The sequence below is a fragment of the Macrotis lagotis genome, chromosome X (assembly GCF_037893015.1).
Source record: "Macrotis lagotis isolate mMagLag1 chromosome X, bilby.v1.9.chrom.fasta, whole genome shotgun sequence".
In the NCBI taxonomy this organism is placed as follows: domain Eukaryota; kingdom Metazoa; phylum Chordata; class Mammalia; order Peramelemorphia; family Peramelidae; genus Macrotis; species Macrotis lagotis.
In genome coordinates this window covers 541,656,738-541,670,902 of record NC_133666.1, presented here as the reverse complement: position 1 = coordinate 541,670,902, position 14,165 = coordinate 541,656,738, and the positions used below count along the sequence as shown (strand labels likewise).

General features: G+C 34.3%; 1 protein-coding gene across 2 annotated transcripts in view; it reads right to left on the bottom strand.

The window, feature by feature from the left end:
* The window catches only part of RIPK2 (receptor interacting serine/threonine kinase 2), a 66,196-nt gene that overhangs the window by 27,017 nt on the left and 25,014 nt on the right, over positions 1 to 14,165 (bottom strand). Inside the window, exons 4-8 of one of the 2 annotated variants that reach the window (XM_074199897.1) lie at positions 10,486 to 10,643; positions 5,330 to 5,379; positions 4,507 to 4,668; positions 2,683 to 2,768; positions 377 to 463 (exon numbers count right to left, since the gene is read on the bottom strand). In XM_074199897.1, the coding sequence (XP_074055998.1) occupies positions 377 to 463; positions 2,683 to 2,768; positions 4,507 to 4,668; positions 5,330 to 5,379; positions 10,486 to 10,643 (543 nt within the window). The remainder of the gene's footprint in view (positions 1 to 376; positions 464 to 2,682; positions 2,769 to 4,506; positions 4,669 to 5,329; positions 5,380 to 10,485; positions 10,644 to 14,165) is intronic. The other variant, XM_074199899.1, reaches the window with a different exon arrangement.

The window sequence follows — 14,165 nt, the reverse complement described above, 5'->3', positions numbered from 1 at the left end:
CTGTTAGTTTCTTATAATGAAAATTCTTGACATTTAGAAGAAAGATATTTATACTTTCCGAGACAATGCAGCAAAATGAGGTGATAATCATAAATTCTCACTTTCTGAATCACCACAGTCATTCTGATTTGCATTCTGGCTAACAATAGGGGTCAGGGTAAAAATAATGGATGGAAACCAGTTCCAGAAGCAGGATGAGTTTTGTAGTATGAAGACTCCAGTTATAATTTAAGCTCTGCCAGTGGCTAGCTCTAAAGCCCTTAGACAATTCATGTCCCTGCTTTCATTCTTAGTTTTCTCACTCATAAAATCACAAAGATAGTCTATGACTTTTTGGTGCTTTTCAGTGCTGTGAATTTGTAAAGTAATATTTTACCTCTTGTGGATTAGGATTTACAGGTATGTTGAGAGGATACATCGTTTTCTTGGAACATAAGGCAATGATATTCGAATTATTCTGTAACTGAAGAGAATAAATTTGAACTTTTAGTTAGATATGACCATAAAATTAAAGAATGGTAATAAAATCTATTTTAAATCTAAATTTGATTTATTTTAACTCTTTGCCTATATCTATCTTTAATGATCATTTGAACTGCAATGAAGAGAAAATTCAAGATACCTTAGAGTAAATTTTATATAAAAACACTCTATACTTCTGGATTTAAAAAAAATCAATGACTTTTTTTTATAACCAAGACCTATCTCTGATATTATTATTATTTTGGTGCTTATAAAATTCAGCTAAATAATTCTGATGCCACAAAAAAGTTTCTTTCATTAATTAATGTAAACTGATATACAAATTCCTGGTCAACTATGGTAAATTCAAATAGAATAATGAGTTAACTAATTAATTTGAGAAAATATAGTAAGTTTTTTGGGAAGGGGGAGGAAGAGTCTCAATTTTTGCCACTAAATAAATAGGAACAATTAACTTTAGAAAACATATAATACTTGAAATTATAAGAAATTTAAAGTTGTACAGAAGAACCTAAAATTTTCAAATAGAGCAAGTCAGCAAGAATGGTTGATTTCCCCCCCCCCCAAAAAAATTCTATGGGAAACAAAGATGTCAATTAGTCTGGAATCCTGAGTGCTATTGCTGGCTTTATCATTAACTAGATCTCTTCATGGCTTTGTGCCTCATTTTCACTTAGGTGGCTCTATGATTGGAGTGTTGGGCTTAGAATCAGGAAGACATGAGTTCAAATGTGAACTGAGAGACCCACCAATTGTGTGACCCTGGGCAAGTCACTTAACCTCTGTTTACCTTAATCCATGGGGGGGAAGAAAATGGCAAACCACTATCTTTGCCAAGAAAACCCCAATGACAGAATTGGCATGCTATGGTCCCTGGGGATCAAGAAGAATCAGACATGACAGAATGACTGAACAGCAACAGCATTTGCCCTATCACAGGGTAATTATGAGGATAAAATAATTGAAATCACATACTTGGAAAAAGTTAAAAGCACTATGTAAATATAAAATATTATTAAATGGTTAATATATCAAAATGTTCCCAAAGTATTGGGTAGTACTAAGCATATACTCTTTTTTGAAGAAATTCCCAGTATAAACCATGTCTGTCAAAGTACTGTATTCTAAGCTCTTTGTTATTCTAAAAACATAGGTATACTTCAATTTAGTCAAAGTCTATCAATATGGTACTCCATGACATATAAATAAATGGTCAATTTCAAACTTTTGCTAAGATAATCATTAAAGAATTGAAATCCATCCTAGAGCAAAATTACCTGGATATAGTTAATTTGGGGATCTGAATCAGACAATTATACCAATTCTAACTTTATTTCACTAGCAATTGTATATTCAGCAACAAAGTATAGGATAAGAATCTAGTCACATTCTCAAAATTGCATTTTTAATGTTTTTACACCTTTAATCTTGCAAAAGAAATAATGTCTTTTGAGGGCAGCTAGGTGACTCAGGGGATAGAACACTGGCCCAGGAATCAGAAGGACCTGAGTGTGTAACCTTGGGCAAGTTACTTAACAACTCTCCTCCCATTGCCTTGCAAAAACCAAAATCAAACAAAAAGAAATACTGTTTTTCCAACAACTCTTGCACAAGGATTGGCCCTCCACAAATGTTTGTTCACTTGTTTTATTTTAATAAAATATTCACTGGGAAAAATTATCAGTCTCAAGAATGTGGTAGAAGAGAAAGGTAGCTTTAAGGGAGGGGAAAATTAAATTATTTGATATCTATTTAGTTAGAAAGGGAGAAAGATACTGGTGATAAGTTCTGGGAACTGCTATCTTCCTTACTCAGGCACAATTACATATGTATATATATATATATATATATATATATATACATATATATTTATTTATATATATGTACACAGAAAATACACATCCTCACAAATAAATAAATGTTAGAAAGGGTCAGATCTGATCCTCTCGCTTTACAGGTAAAGAAACCAAGGCCCAGAGAAGCTACTCAAATCATGCAAACAATAAATGTCACAGCCAGGATTTGAATCCAGGTCTTCTGGTTCCAAATCTCTCTCTGCTACTAAAATATTGGTTCACGTGTTAGTAGAAAACACCAAAATAGCAAAAAACTGTAAGATCTTTTCAAGAAGCTGGACTTCTTTCCCTAAGGTTTAGAGCTCTGTGATTCCAGCTAATATTTACCACAAATATTGATTACCTTGGTTTTCTTCAGCTGAAGAACAGCTTCAAGAATGCTAATGTCTTCAAAGGTTCTCATAACTGGTTCAAGTTCTATTAAACATTCTAAATAAAAGAGGAAATTCACATGTTTAGCTGTCAGTTCATAAAAGCTAACATAAACACAGAACAATAATTTCAGTTTCAGATTACTGTTGAATTCTACTTTTAACTTAAGTTATTTAAATTCCCTTAATTACTTTTAAGAATTTTTTTTCTCAAGCCACAGAATTAGGAAAGCATTTGAACAACTTTTCCTGAATGAATGATTGTTCTAGGAATGGCTCTTCTTGGAATAACTCCTAGGACCAGAATTCAGTATCTTATGAGAAAGTCCAAGAGAATTGATGAAAATTTCTTTTTTATATGAATTCAGAATTTATCTTCCCTTTATTTCCATTCATAGTTTCAAAGGCCAGAGATTTAACAGGCCCTTTTGTAAATGAATGAAAGTATTGTTAGTGAACACTAGATAAAAACTTAAAAAATCCAGTAAACCATAGTTATTCAAAAAAAGATGCTCAGCACCACACACATAGACTTGTTACACTATATATACACATACATACATACACTCTAAATCAGATTAAAATTCTTACCCTGTGTGTGTGTGTGCGCGTGTATGTTGATGTGTATGTGGGTGTATATGTGTGTATGTGTGCATGCTCCTTGGTAAGCTTATGAAACTCATTTAAAAATAATGCTTTTTAATGCATTAAATAAAATATGTATAATGACAAAAAATAAAAAGAATGGAAATAAAGAGATAATTTTTTTCTCCACATCTAAAAATCTTTCCATAGAAGTCAAGAATCCTTGTCTTAAATTATAGTAACTAAGGGAAGTTCAATTTGATTTATGGAATATTTGAGAAAATTCAATTTTATTACTTTAAGCATGCAAAGTATTGCCTAACTTTAACCTTAGATTTGCTTTAGTGAAACTATGTGAATAATTTTAACTAGGGCAGCATTGATGAATGGCATAATCTAAATTCCTGAAGACCCTTGAAAAATTTGCCTTTTCTCCTAGACATTTTAACACATTCAAGAAATTTAAATAGTCTTCCCCACCCGAATTTATAGTTTCAATCTGTACTACTTGTGAATTAAATAGAACTGTTAAGAAGCTCAACTTATGTCCAATAAAAGTCAATTCTAAATTAAGAGTGGTTTAAACAAATGACAAAATTCCAACAAATTCAATGTTTCTCACTAGAGTTTGTTGATGGTGCTCCTTAATGAACTTGAAATGATATAAAACAAAGACATTATTTGATGTACCTCAGTATTTTCACAGCTAATTTTAATTCCAGTATCAAGATGATCATTTATAAAGATTTGTTTATGAACTTTTACAGGCAGTTATGTACAAATTAAAAGATATCCCAAATTGAGAAACTGTGTTTGAATTTTTCCTTCCACAAAAATTTCTAATAAATTTACTTTTTCATTAAATTCATGGGCAATTCACATCAAAAATAATTTAAATTTCTTTAACATAGATGGTTATTCATTTGGTAGCTCACTCTGGAATTTTAAATTTTTTTACATGCAACTGTGATTCTTTATTATATATTTCCATCTCAATTTTTAGTCCAATTTATGTTTCTTTTAAAATTTGGACAAAAGCTTCACAAAATGATACAATTTGAAACAACAAAAAAAAGTTAAATAGATTATTAGTTGCTAGTCATTCTCACTTACTTAACTTTACCAAGGTAAGAGACTTCCCAGAATGTCAATTAGAATATTTTGGTGATTTGAGAAAATCTAAATGACTTGATTAAATTGAATAAACTCACTTAAAAAAGATGGTCTTTCATCTGGATTTTGTGCCCATCCACTTTCAATTAGGGAAATCATCCGAGCTCGATGTGGAATGTCAAGTGGCAAACTTTCTTTCTCAGTGTCAGGTCGATTTCCCTGTGACACACTGTACATTATCTGCAAGGGGTTGATAACTTCTGTCAAAACAGATATCATGCATTTATTAGACATTAATTAAGACCTGTTGTAATCAATGTAATCAATAGTAACCAAATTAAAATGTGCAAGCCCTAAAATTTCACAAATGCTTATTAAGAATCTTAAGTGCTAAGTGGGGGAAACCCCCCCAAAAAACTACCTGTAAAATCTTTTTTAAAAATTGTGTTTCTCTAGATTCCCACAGTTTCCTTGGCACAGAACTTGTGCAGGATTGTGCTAGAATCTGTTTGATTTGACTCTTAGGTGCCCACTGTTATACTTCATTACAGATCAGAGCTTGAGATCTTAAAAAAATCTAGATTTAAAGATGATGGAAGAAAATGTTAATAATGCATATATTATTTATATATTTTAGGAAAGTTGGTTGGCAAATATTTGTCAGTACTCTCCTGACCGATCTTCTGATTCCTGATTCAGTGTGCTCTTTTTATTCAACTATAATATATATATATATATTTACATATATATACACATATACACATATATATATACACACATACATGTATCTATATAGTGCCTCAATTAGTATTATTTATTACATGTTAGGAACATTCAGAGTAAGAATATTTTTTAGTTGATGGTACATGAACATTAACAGATCTTTAAGTAGAGAAAGTTGGGCAAACTGAACAAACTTACCTTCGAAGGGCTGTTTTCTGGACAACACCTCCCACATGATAATAGCAAAGCTGTTTAAGGAAGAAATATATTGGGATGTTTTATAAATGCAATTTGCATAATAGAAATAACATATTTTTTTGATAATGACCATGGTACTTTCTTTTCTTGAAAAAGGAACAATGGGGCACCTAGGTAGTACAGTGAATAGAACACCGGCCCTGGAGTCAGGAGAACCTGAGTTCAAATCCAGCCTTAGACAATTGCTAATTACCTAGCTGTGTGACTTTGGGCAAATCACTCAATCCCACTGCCTTGCAAAAACTAAAATAAAAAAAAAGAAAGAAAAAAGAGTAATGATCAAATTTAATAGAAATGCTACTGGCCAAGATGGTGAGTGTTTGATTTAAAAAAAAAAAAGTAAGGGAAGGAGGGAAAAATTAGCTCAGCTTTTGCAAGTTGAATTGGTTTTATAGGAGTGTATAAATCTTTATTACTAGGAGAACTTTAAAGACTAGGTGGATATCAACCATTCTAGATTAGTTTGATTAGTCATATCTCAAGAACTAGAAAACCCGATCAGGAATCTTCAAATATGAAAATTTCACTATTTTGGCAAAACTAAAACTAAAGCAGTTTCCCAGTCTAACACCTTGATTGTTTTGATAATGAATGAGATGTTTTCATTCCCTAGAGTCAGAGAAAATTAGGGAATCCAAATCTTACCCTAATACCTCTTTTTGGAACAATCTTTCCTCAAGTTATTATTTAAAAAGCAGAATAAGTCTTGGTAGAGGAAAATGATTTCAATTGTGTTGAGGATGGTTCACTTTTGCAAGGCAATGAGGTTAGGTGGCTTGCCCAAGGCCACACAGCTAAGTAATTATTAAGTGTCTGAGACTGAATTTGAACTCAGGTACTCCTGACCCCAGGGTTGGTGCTCTATCCACTGCACCACCTAGCTGCCCCAGGATGGTTCACTTTTTCTTTTTTTGGTTTTTGCAAGGCAAATGGGGTTAAGTGGCTTGCCCAAGACCACACAGCTAGGTAATTATTAAGTGTCTGAGACCAGATTTGAACTCAGGTACTCCTGACTCCAAGGCTGGTGCTTTATCCACTACGCCACCTAGCCGCCCCAAGGATGGTTCACTTTTGAAATAAAAGCTTCATTATCAAACTCCTAATTAGCTCTGAATCCATAGAGGGGATTGTGGAAGAAGAGTCCACCTTTATTTTGATGGAAATTGTCTTTTATGGATATTGTCTGTATTTTTTTTTCCTATTGCAAACCATAAAGGATTCTGGAAATGTCACTCATCTGGATCAGTAGATATTGAATAGATGTAGAACATGAATGAGAAACCAGAAAGAACCTAAGGGAGGGTGAAGACCAGGTAATTTGAGCATGAAAGAATTTATTACCACTGGATTCAGGGAGTGCCGGTAATTTCTACCCTGCAAATGAACCAAGGACTATTAGAACCCCTCATACTAGAAATAGAATAACAATAATAGTAATATTAACAATGATGATGGTGATGATGATGGTGATGAAAGCTAGCACGCATAGAGTGCTTTAAGACCTGCAAAATGTGGAAGCAAAATAGAATGAAGGTCCAATGGTGGTGAAGCCTTTGAAACAGAAAAGATTAAAAGAACCCATCAAATGGGGCAGCAATGTTGCCCCGGATTGACACTAAATCTTGTTAATTTAACTCAAGAGTGGAAGCAAAGAATGGGAATAAAGCTTGGGTGTCCTGTAAATTGTACCAAAAAAGGCCAGTAGACTTTAGTATATCAGAAAAAGGACTGAACACTAGATTTTTTTCTACACTTTTATACTTTGCTTTACTTTTCTCTTCTTACTTAGATCTTAGTCTGATGCTTTATTGTGGCACGAATGTGACTCTGGGTTCCCAAAGATTGTGCTCAACTAAGTGCTATACCAAGAAAAGCTTCAAGGATGGAATGAACAGGAGTTTTCTGAGAACATGGCAAGGTTCATCATCAGGTTGACCAAAGGGCAATGAATTTCTTGACCATGTTAAGTTTGGAACATTTGTTAAGATGTTATCAATCTTAATGGGAGGCAAGCCTGCCCATCCTCCCAAATCAAACCAAGAATATCATTAATTAAACAACAAAATGAGTTTCTAGGAAAGGATTTTTTCAGAAAAAATATCATCCTTGTTTTGACTGAAATAAAGGATCTGTCCAAGCTTAGACCAAAATAGAGTGAGGAGGTATGCATATCTGAACAAGTCAAGTGTGAAGGTAGCATTTGCTGCCTGGGTTTCAAGAACAAAGAGGGTGGAGCAGTCTATTAAAACAGAAGATAAGCAGCTGAAATAGGACACTGTGTGTTCCTGGGGTTTTCCCCTAATTGAACCCTAGATAAATGGAGTTTATTTTTTCAGCAAATATTAAAACTCCATTGTCTTGGAGCCTGTGTTTGTGTGTGTTGGGGGGGGTTAGGAACTGTAGAGATTTACAGGGAAAATCCCTATTGACATCACTGAAGCACTGGTAATCCTCTCTGAATTTCCTTGACTACATTTAGGAAGTATGACATAGAATGGAATCTAGTGATGTCAAACCTAGCTGATAATTCTAGATGACAGGCTATTTTGGATTAGTACTGAGGTTATCAATTCAGACTAGACCAAAGTTATTCGACATTCATTTTAAATTCACCTCAGACTCAATTCATAATCTCAGGGGTATGAGGAACTAATCAATTCCCAGTAAGGGCTAGCTAGGAAAGGGTCAGTTAAGTCAGGTAGTCAACAAACACTTTTTTAAGGGCTTACTGTATGCTAGGTCCAAAAGAGAGATCAAAAGAAAGATGAAAATAGTTCTTGCCCTCAAGGAGCTCACTTTCTAATCAAGGATAAATTGTACAAACAACTATTGTTACAAACATACAAGATATAAACAGGAGTAAATGGGAAACTGTTCCATGAACAAGATACTCCATCTCTTGGCTCTAGACATTTTTTTCTGGGTGATTCCTTTGCCTGGAATGCTCTCTCTCCTCTCCAACTACTGACCTCCCTGGATTTCTTTGTTCTTTTTGTCTTTTGTTTTCAAAAAAGGACCAATGACATCTTAGCTGTACAAAGCCACCGCCACCATGCAATGGGAGACCTTGATTTTTTTTAAGCTGAAGTCTTTCTATGTGGAGCAGTTTGTATTGATTAAGGATAGATAAGAAATAAGGTGAAATTAAAAAAAAAGTATCCTTTACTTGCTCAAAAAAAGTCTATCTGAGACACAGAGACTCTCAGGATTTCTGGTCATTTATACTCACTTTGAGCTAACAAAAACCCAAACAATGACCAAAGGAGGCTTGGCTTCATTGACCAATCAGTGAGAGCCAGAGTGCTTTGTGTTTAAGAAATAGTCAATTAATTCCATTTGATTCCATGACTTCCTTTAAATCCCAATTAAAATCCCATCTTTGACTGCAAGCCAAGCCTTATTAATTCTGGTGTCTTCTCTCTTTAATTTCTTATTTATCTCTTTTCTAGTTTGCTCTGTATATATTTGTTTGCATATTGTCTCCCCTATTGGACTGCAAGCACCTAGGGAGAAAGGTTGGGGTTTTTTATTTTTTTTTTTTGCCCCCTTTTGTATCCTTAGTACAAGGCCAGGCTCTTAGAGGACACTTAACAAATGTTTATTGATTGATTGAGGCAGTCTCAGCAGGAATAGTTAAGAGGGATTGAGAAAGACTTCTTGAAGATCATATTTGAATTAAGCATTGAAGGAAATCAGGGAAGCAAGGAGGCAAAAGTGAGGAGGGAGAAAAACATTGTAGGCATAGAGGATAGTCAGTTTACAGAATTGGGAAATGGATGTAAGGAATAGCATGAAGACAAGTGCAGCTAAAGCACAGAGGATTAGAAGGAAAGGCTGAAAGATAAGGAGCCAGATTATGAAGGACTTTAAAAGTCAAACAAAGGATTTTATATTTTATCTCCTTGCCTGGAAAAGACCGAATTGGGGAAGTGACTTGGTCAGAACTGTGCCTTTTTGTTCTGTAATTTCAGTCTGTGGAACTCTTCATGACGCCATTTGGGATTTTCTTGGCAAAGTTGCTGGTGTTATTTGCCATTTTTTTTCTAGGTCATTTTTGGGTGAAAAGACTTGTCTAAGGATTTGAAATCAGGAAAATGGTTCTTCTGAACTCTGGGTCCAGTTCTTTATTCTCTATGCCCAAAAGGCAGAATATAGGGTAATGCCCTCAACGTAAGATAATTAACATGTTAAAATAGACATTTAAGAAAGTGAATGGGATTTAACAACAGAGTCCTTATTGGGCTAAGACTTAAGAAAAGTCATTCAACTTCCCTGGGCAGTTTCCTCATCTATAAAATAAGGGGATTGGACTACATAATATCTAAAGTATTTTTCAGCTCTAGAACTATGAAATATACTTATTTCATATATTTTTAGGCAGTTACATATGGGATGGAAAAAATTTCTCAAATTCTGTGTTTTTTATATTTTTTTCTTATCAAATGACCCCATTTCTTTGTAACATCATAGTATGATAAATATTATTCCTTATTACTCTAACAACACAGGAATGGTATGGTATACAAACATCCCAAATTGGGAAACGGATCTACATATTGTGCAGTTATTTGTACTATAAGAAAATTTCTCTATACACAAAACCATTCAATACAAGAATACTTTAAAAAGTGTTATCCCTAGTTCATTTACAAAGATATTAGCTTTTCTAAAATTAATTGCTGGTGTTCTTCCTTCCTAACTACCAGGTATTTTTTTTTGTTAATTCTCTTTGTATTTATTCTGAATCTGTTTAGAGATGTATCTTTCTTCTATTTCATTATAATGTAAACTCCTAGTCAGTAGGGAATATTTCATTCTTGTACTTTGAATCTCCAGCACCCAGCACAGTAGTTGGTACCTAATGAAGAGCTAATATCTGTTGATTATTTTTTAAACAACTCTGATATTATAGTGTAAGGTATAGGAAAACGGATTATGATTAAGACAATCTTTCAGGAATTTGTAATGCATTAAGGTGAGATATACTTGTAGTTAAACAACTTGCCCATTGAGTCCCAATAATTTTTTTTTTTTGTATCTTATTTTGCAATAACCTTCTAAACAGGTAAATTATATGGCAACACAATATACTGTACCTGTATATATCATGCTTGATGCTGGCTCGTGTCTTCTGGCTGATATCATAGTTTTCTGGTGGCATGTAGATGATGGTCCCACCCTCTGGAGTAGAAACACTACTCCTTGATTGAGATAATGACATCTGCCGCCATTTTGATAAACCAAAATCTGCAATCTGTAAAGGAGGGAAGCATATAATAATCATTTTTCGTGGTTTCCTATGCTATTTGGTCTGCTGAAATTCTATTTCAATTATCATTTAATGTTATGTCTTATAGTTATCTATATTTTCTCATTCTTCTATTAGAATCAAATTTTCAGAATCATATCTTATTCAAACTTTATGTTTTCCACAGTGCTATCTTGACTTGTGTCTGAGTTGAATTTCAGTGAGGTAGAGTAGCACAAAGCTGTTAGCCTTACTGTCTCCCAAAGTTATTGAAGTCTAATGGTAAGACAAAAGTCAAGATGACTGGCAATTGTCCTGGGATACAGTGGATAACCTTGGTGTCTTCAATAAATAACTAAGAACTAAGCACCCCAGAATAATCTAATGTATGAGTTCAGTAAAGTCTGAAGTGCCACAATAAGTCAACAAGGGAATCAAAACTTCTTTTATAAAGAGACCCTATTGTTAATCCTTTTGCCAGTGTTTTGTATAGTAAAAGGAACTGAAAACTGAAAATTAATGTGCACACCCAAATTCAACAGAACAACACACTTATGAAGTTTTTACTGGGCTCGACTAACAAAACCTTCCAAAGATTTAATAAATAATTATGGAGTTTAAGTTGACCATAATCAAGGGAAAAAAATGAGGTGAGTGAACCATTTACTTGCACATATGTCAAGTTTGGTGGATAAGTTCATAGTTAAACTTTAAAAAAAAACATTTTCTACTTTATTAGAAATGATAGCCTGCTGAGGGAGTGTCAAGAGGAAAATAAAGGTGATGAAAAACTAAAATATCATTATAATTTTTTCAAAAGAAAAATTATTAGTCAACCATAAGAAATAAACATCTATTCAATTCTAAATCAATACAGTTTTCATTATTTGCCCCAGAAAAAGCACCTGCTCTGAAGTCAGGGGATCTGCAATCAAACCCTGCCTCAGAGTTGTGCTTTTGTGACCTTGAATAAGTCACTTAATTTCCATGGTCTCATTTTCCTTACTTGTAAAGTGAGTGGGTGGCCTAGATTTTTTTCAGAAGTTCCATCTAGCTTTAGGACTATGATCCTAATTTGTGAGGAAAAGTGGAGTCTGCATTACTATGTCATAGCATATAAGCAAGATGGCCCTCAGAACTTTTTGCCTGAAAAAATGATCCTGAAAATTTTGAGAAGTACTGTTTTAAGCTAATAGGAGCAGCCTTTAGAGACATTTCAAATTCCTACCCTTCTTGAAATTAAAAATAAAGGTCAGAACAATGGAATATTTCCAATAACATTCAATGAATATTTAATAATCTCTATGTGAGAGACACCATGCTAGGAAATGGGAAATCAAAGACAAAAATGTTCCTGACCTCAAGGAGCCTATACTCTAATTGACAGAGAAGGAAAACATGAATTAAAATTGTTTAAGGTCTTGATAGTGTTAACAACTCAAATGGAACTAAACATTAAAAGGCACATTCTTCCATGTTGAAGTATTCATGTATTCATTCAATGGACACTTATTAAGGGTTTTTTTCCTGTTTGAATGAGACAGGGTCCATCCCTCTTATGAGGAGGCTGTTTGGGAGGGTTGTTTCATTATATGCTACTTTCAGGTCTTTGTGAGACTATACAAAAATTATGCATTTGACTAAATACTGCTGTTTCTATGGTGTTCTTTTGAAAATATTTTATGTTATAAATATTCTTATATATTTTCTCTGGAGCTGTTGAAGCAATATATGGAAACCTACTGGGTTGGTCTGGGGATATTAGAATTCCCTATCACTCAAGCAGAAATTAAATGTCATTTGTCAGGGACACTGTAGAAATGAACCCTGTTCAGGTAGAGACTGGACTCACCTTCTGAAATTTCTGAGTGGTAGTGAGGAGTGGGTATAGAGAAGATGGGGAGGGGGAAGAGAAATCACGAAGTATTTAAGGTAGCTCTTCAAGGCTCAAGGGTTTGGATTTCAGATGGTAATCAACATCAGCCTCAATTTGTGAAACTGAACCAGGGAGCTTGCTTCCCTTATTGCTCCCTAATTGAGAATGTTGTTCATTCCAGAACTGGCTTCCTGTTGGCTGTCTCTGCCTCACCTCAGATTCCTGATCTGTGTTAACAATTGTAACCTGATCTGAGTTCTGACTATACTCTTCGTGAGAGGGTTTGTTTTGGTTCTGAGCTTGGATTGTGTACCATGATGGTATTGAACAATAGTCACAATCCTGGGTGGAAAGGGTCCCACACAAAGGGCTCACATCAGAAGATGTGACTCAATGAACCTAATTCTTCATCAGTGCTTGGGGGGAAGGTAGGAGGAATGATGGTAGAGTCTATTATCTAGACATAATAATAGCTTGTAGTTGAAAATTTTTAATTATCTATTGGCTCGTTCTGAGGAATGGGAACAAAAGTCTTTCATTAATGGAGGAAACAAGATTCATTGCCAAACTACTTTGGTGACAATCAGAACTCCCCAGAGTTGATGCTATTCATAGGTTGAGTTATTATTTGAAAGTGGATACTTCTAAACTATTATCACCATCACTATAGATGATGTTTATATAGAGTTTGCTGGTTTATGGAGTGCTTTATGTACATGAGTTAATTTGACTCCTACTTAGGTTGTCAGAAGGACAACTATCCTATTTTATAGAGAAAGAACCTGAGGATCAGCAGGTTAGATGACTTATCCAGGGTAGCACAGGAAGTAAATGGCAAAATAAAGATTTGAACCCAGATTCCCTGAATCCAAAATCTAGGCAGGATTGGATGCTGGTTTTGGCTCTGCCAATAAGTAGCTGCATGAACTTGGACTTAAAATTGTCTGAGTCTTACTTTTCTCATCTGTAAAATGATGGAGTTAGACAAATAGTCTCTAAAGTCTCATCCAGTTTTACTATACTAAAAGTATGAGATATTAAGAGTTAGAAGTAATTACTAAAAGCTTGTTATTTCTCTTAGAAAGCTAAAAGGTTCCCTCAGAGGTAACTAAGTTAGCTAACTTTAAAGCAGGTATCTAGTGCCATAATGGAGCAAGGACTCATCTTTAACTAAAGCAGACCAATGAATTCCTGAACCACATATTTACTATGTTTTCTTTTAGAGGAGATAAGAGCACAGAATCTTAGAGTTGAAAGAATTCTCAGAAGACATAGTCCAAATTGTGTCTGGACAAAAGCTCTCTCCACAGAATCTAAGTCATTTTCAAACCTTTGCCTGAAAACCTCAATTGCGAGGGAATAACTACCTCCTCAGGTAGCTCTAGATGGTGTAGTGGACAGAATACTGGGTCTAAGGTCAAAAAGACTCCCCCTGCATGGGTTCAAATTCTCCCTCAAATGTTTATTCACTGCATGACCCTGGGCAAATCACTTTACCCTGATGAACTAGAGAAAGTATTAGGCAAACCATTCCAGTATTTTTGCCTAGAGAACTCCAAATGGAATCATGAAGAGTCAGACACATCTGAAGTGACTCAGCATTAAATGATTAGGAAGTTTTCCCTTAGATCAGGGTAAAATTTGTATTTTTA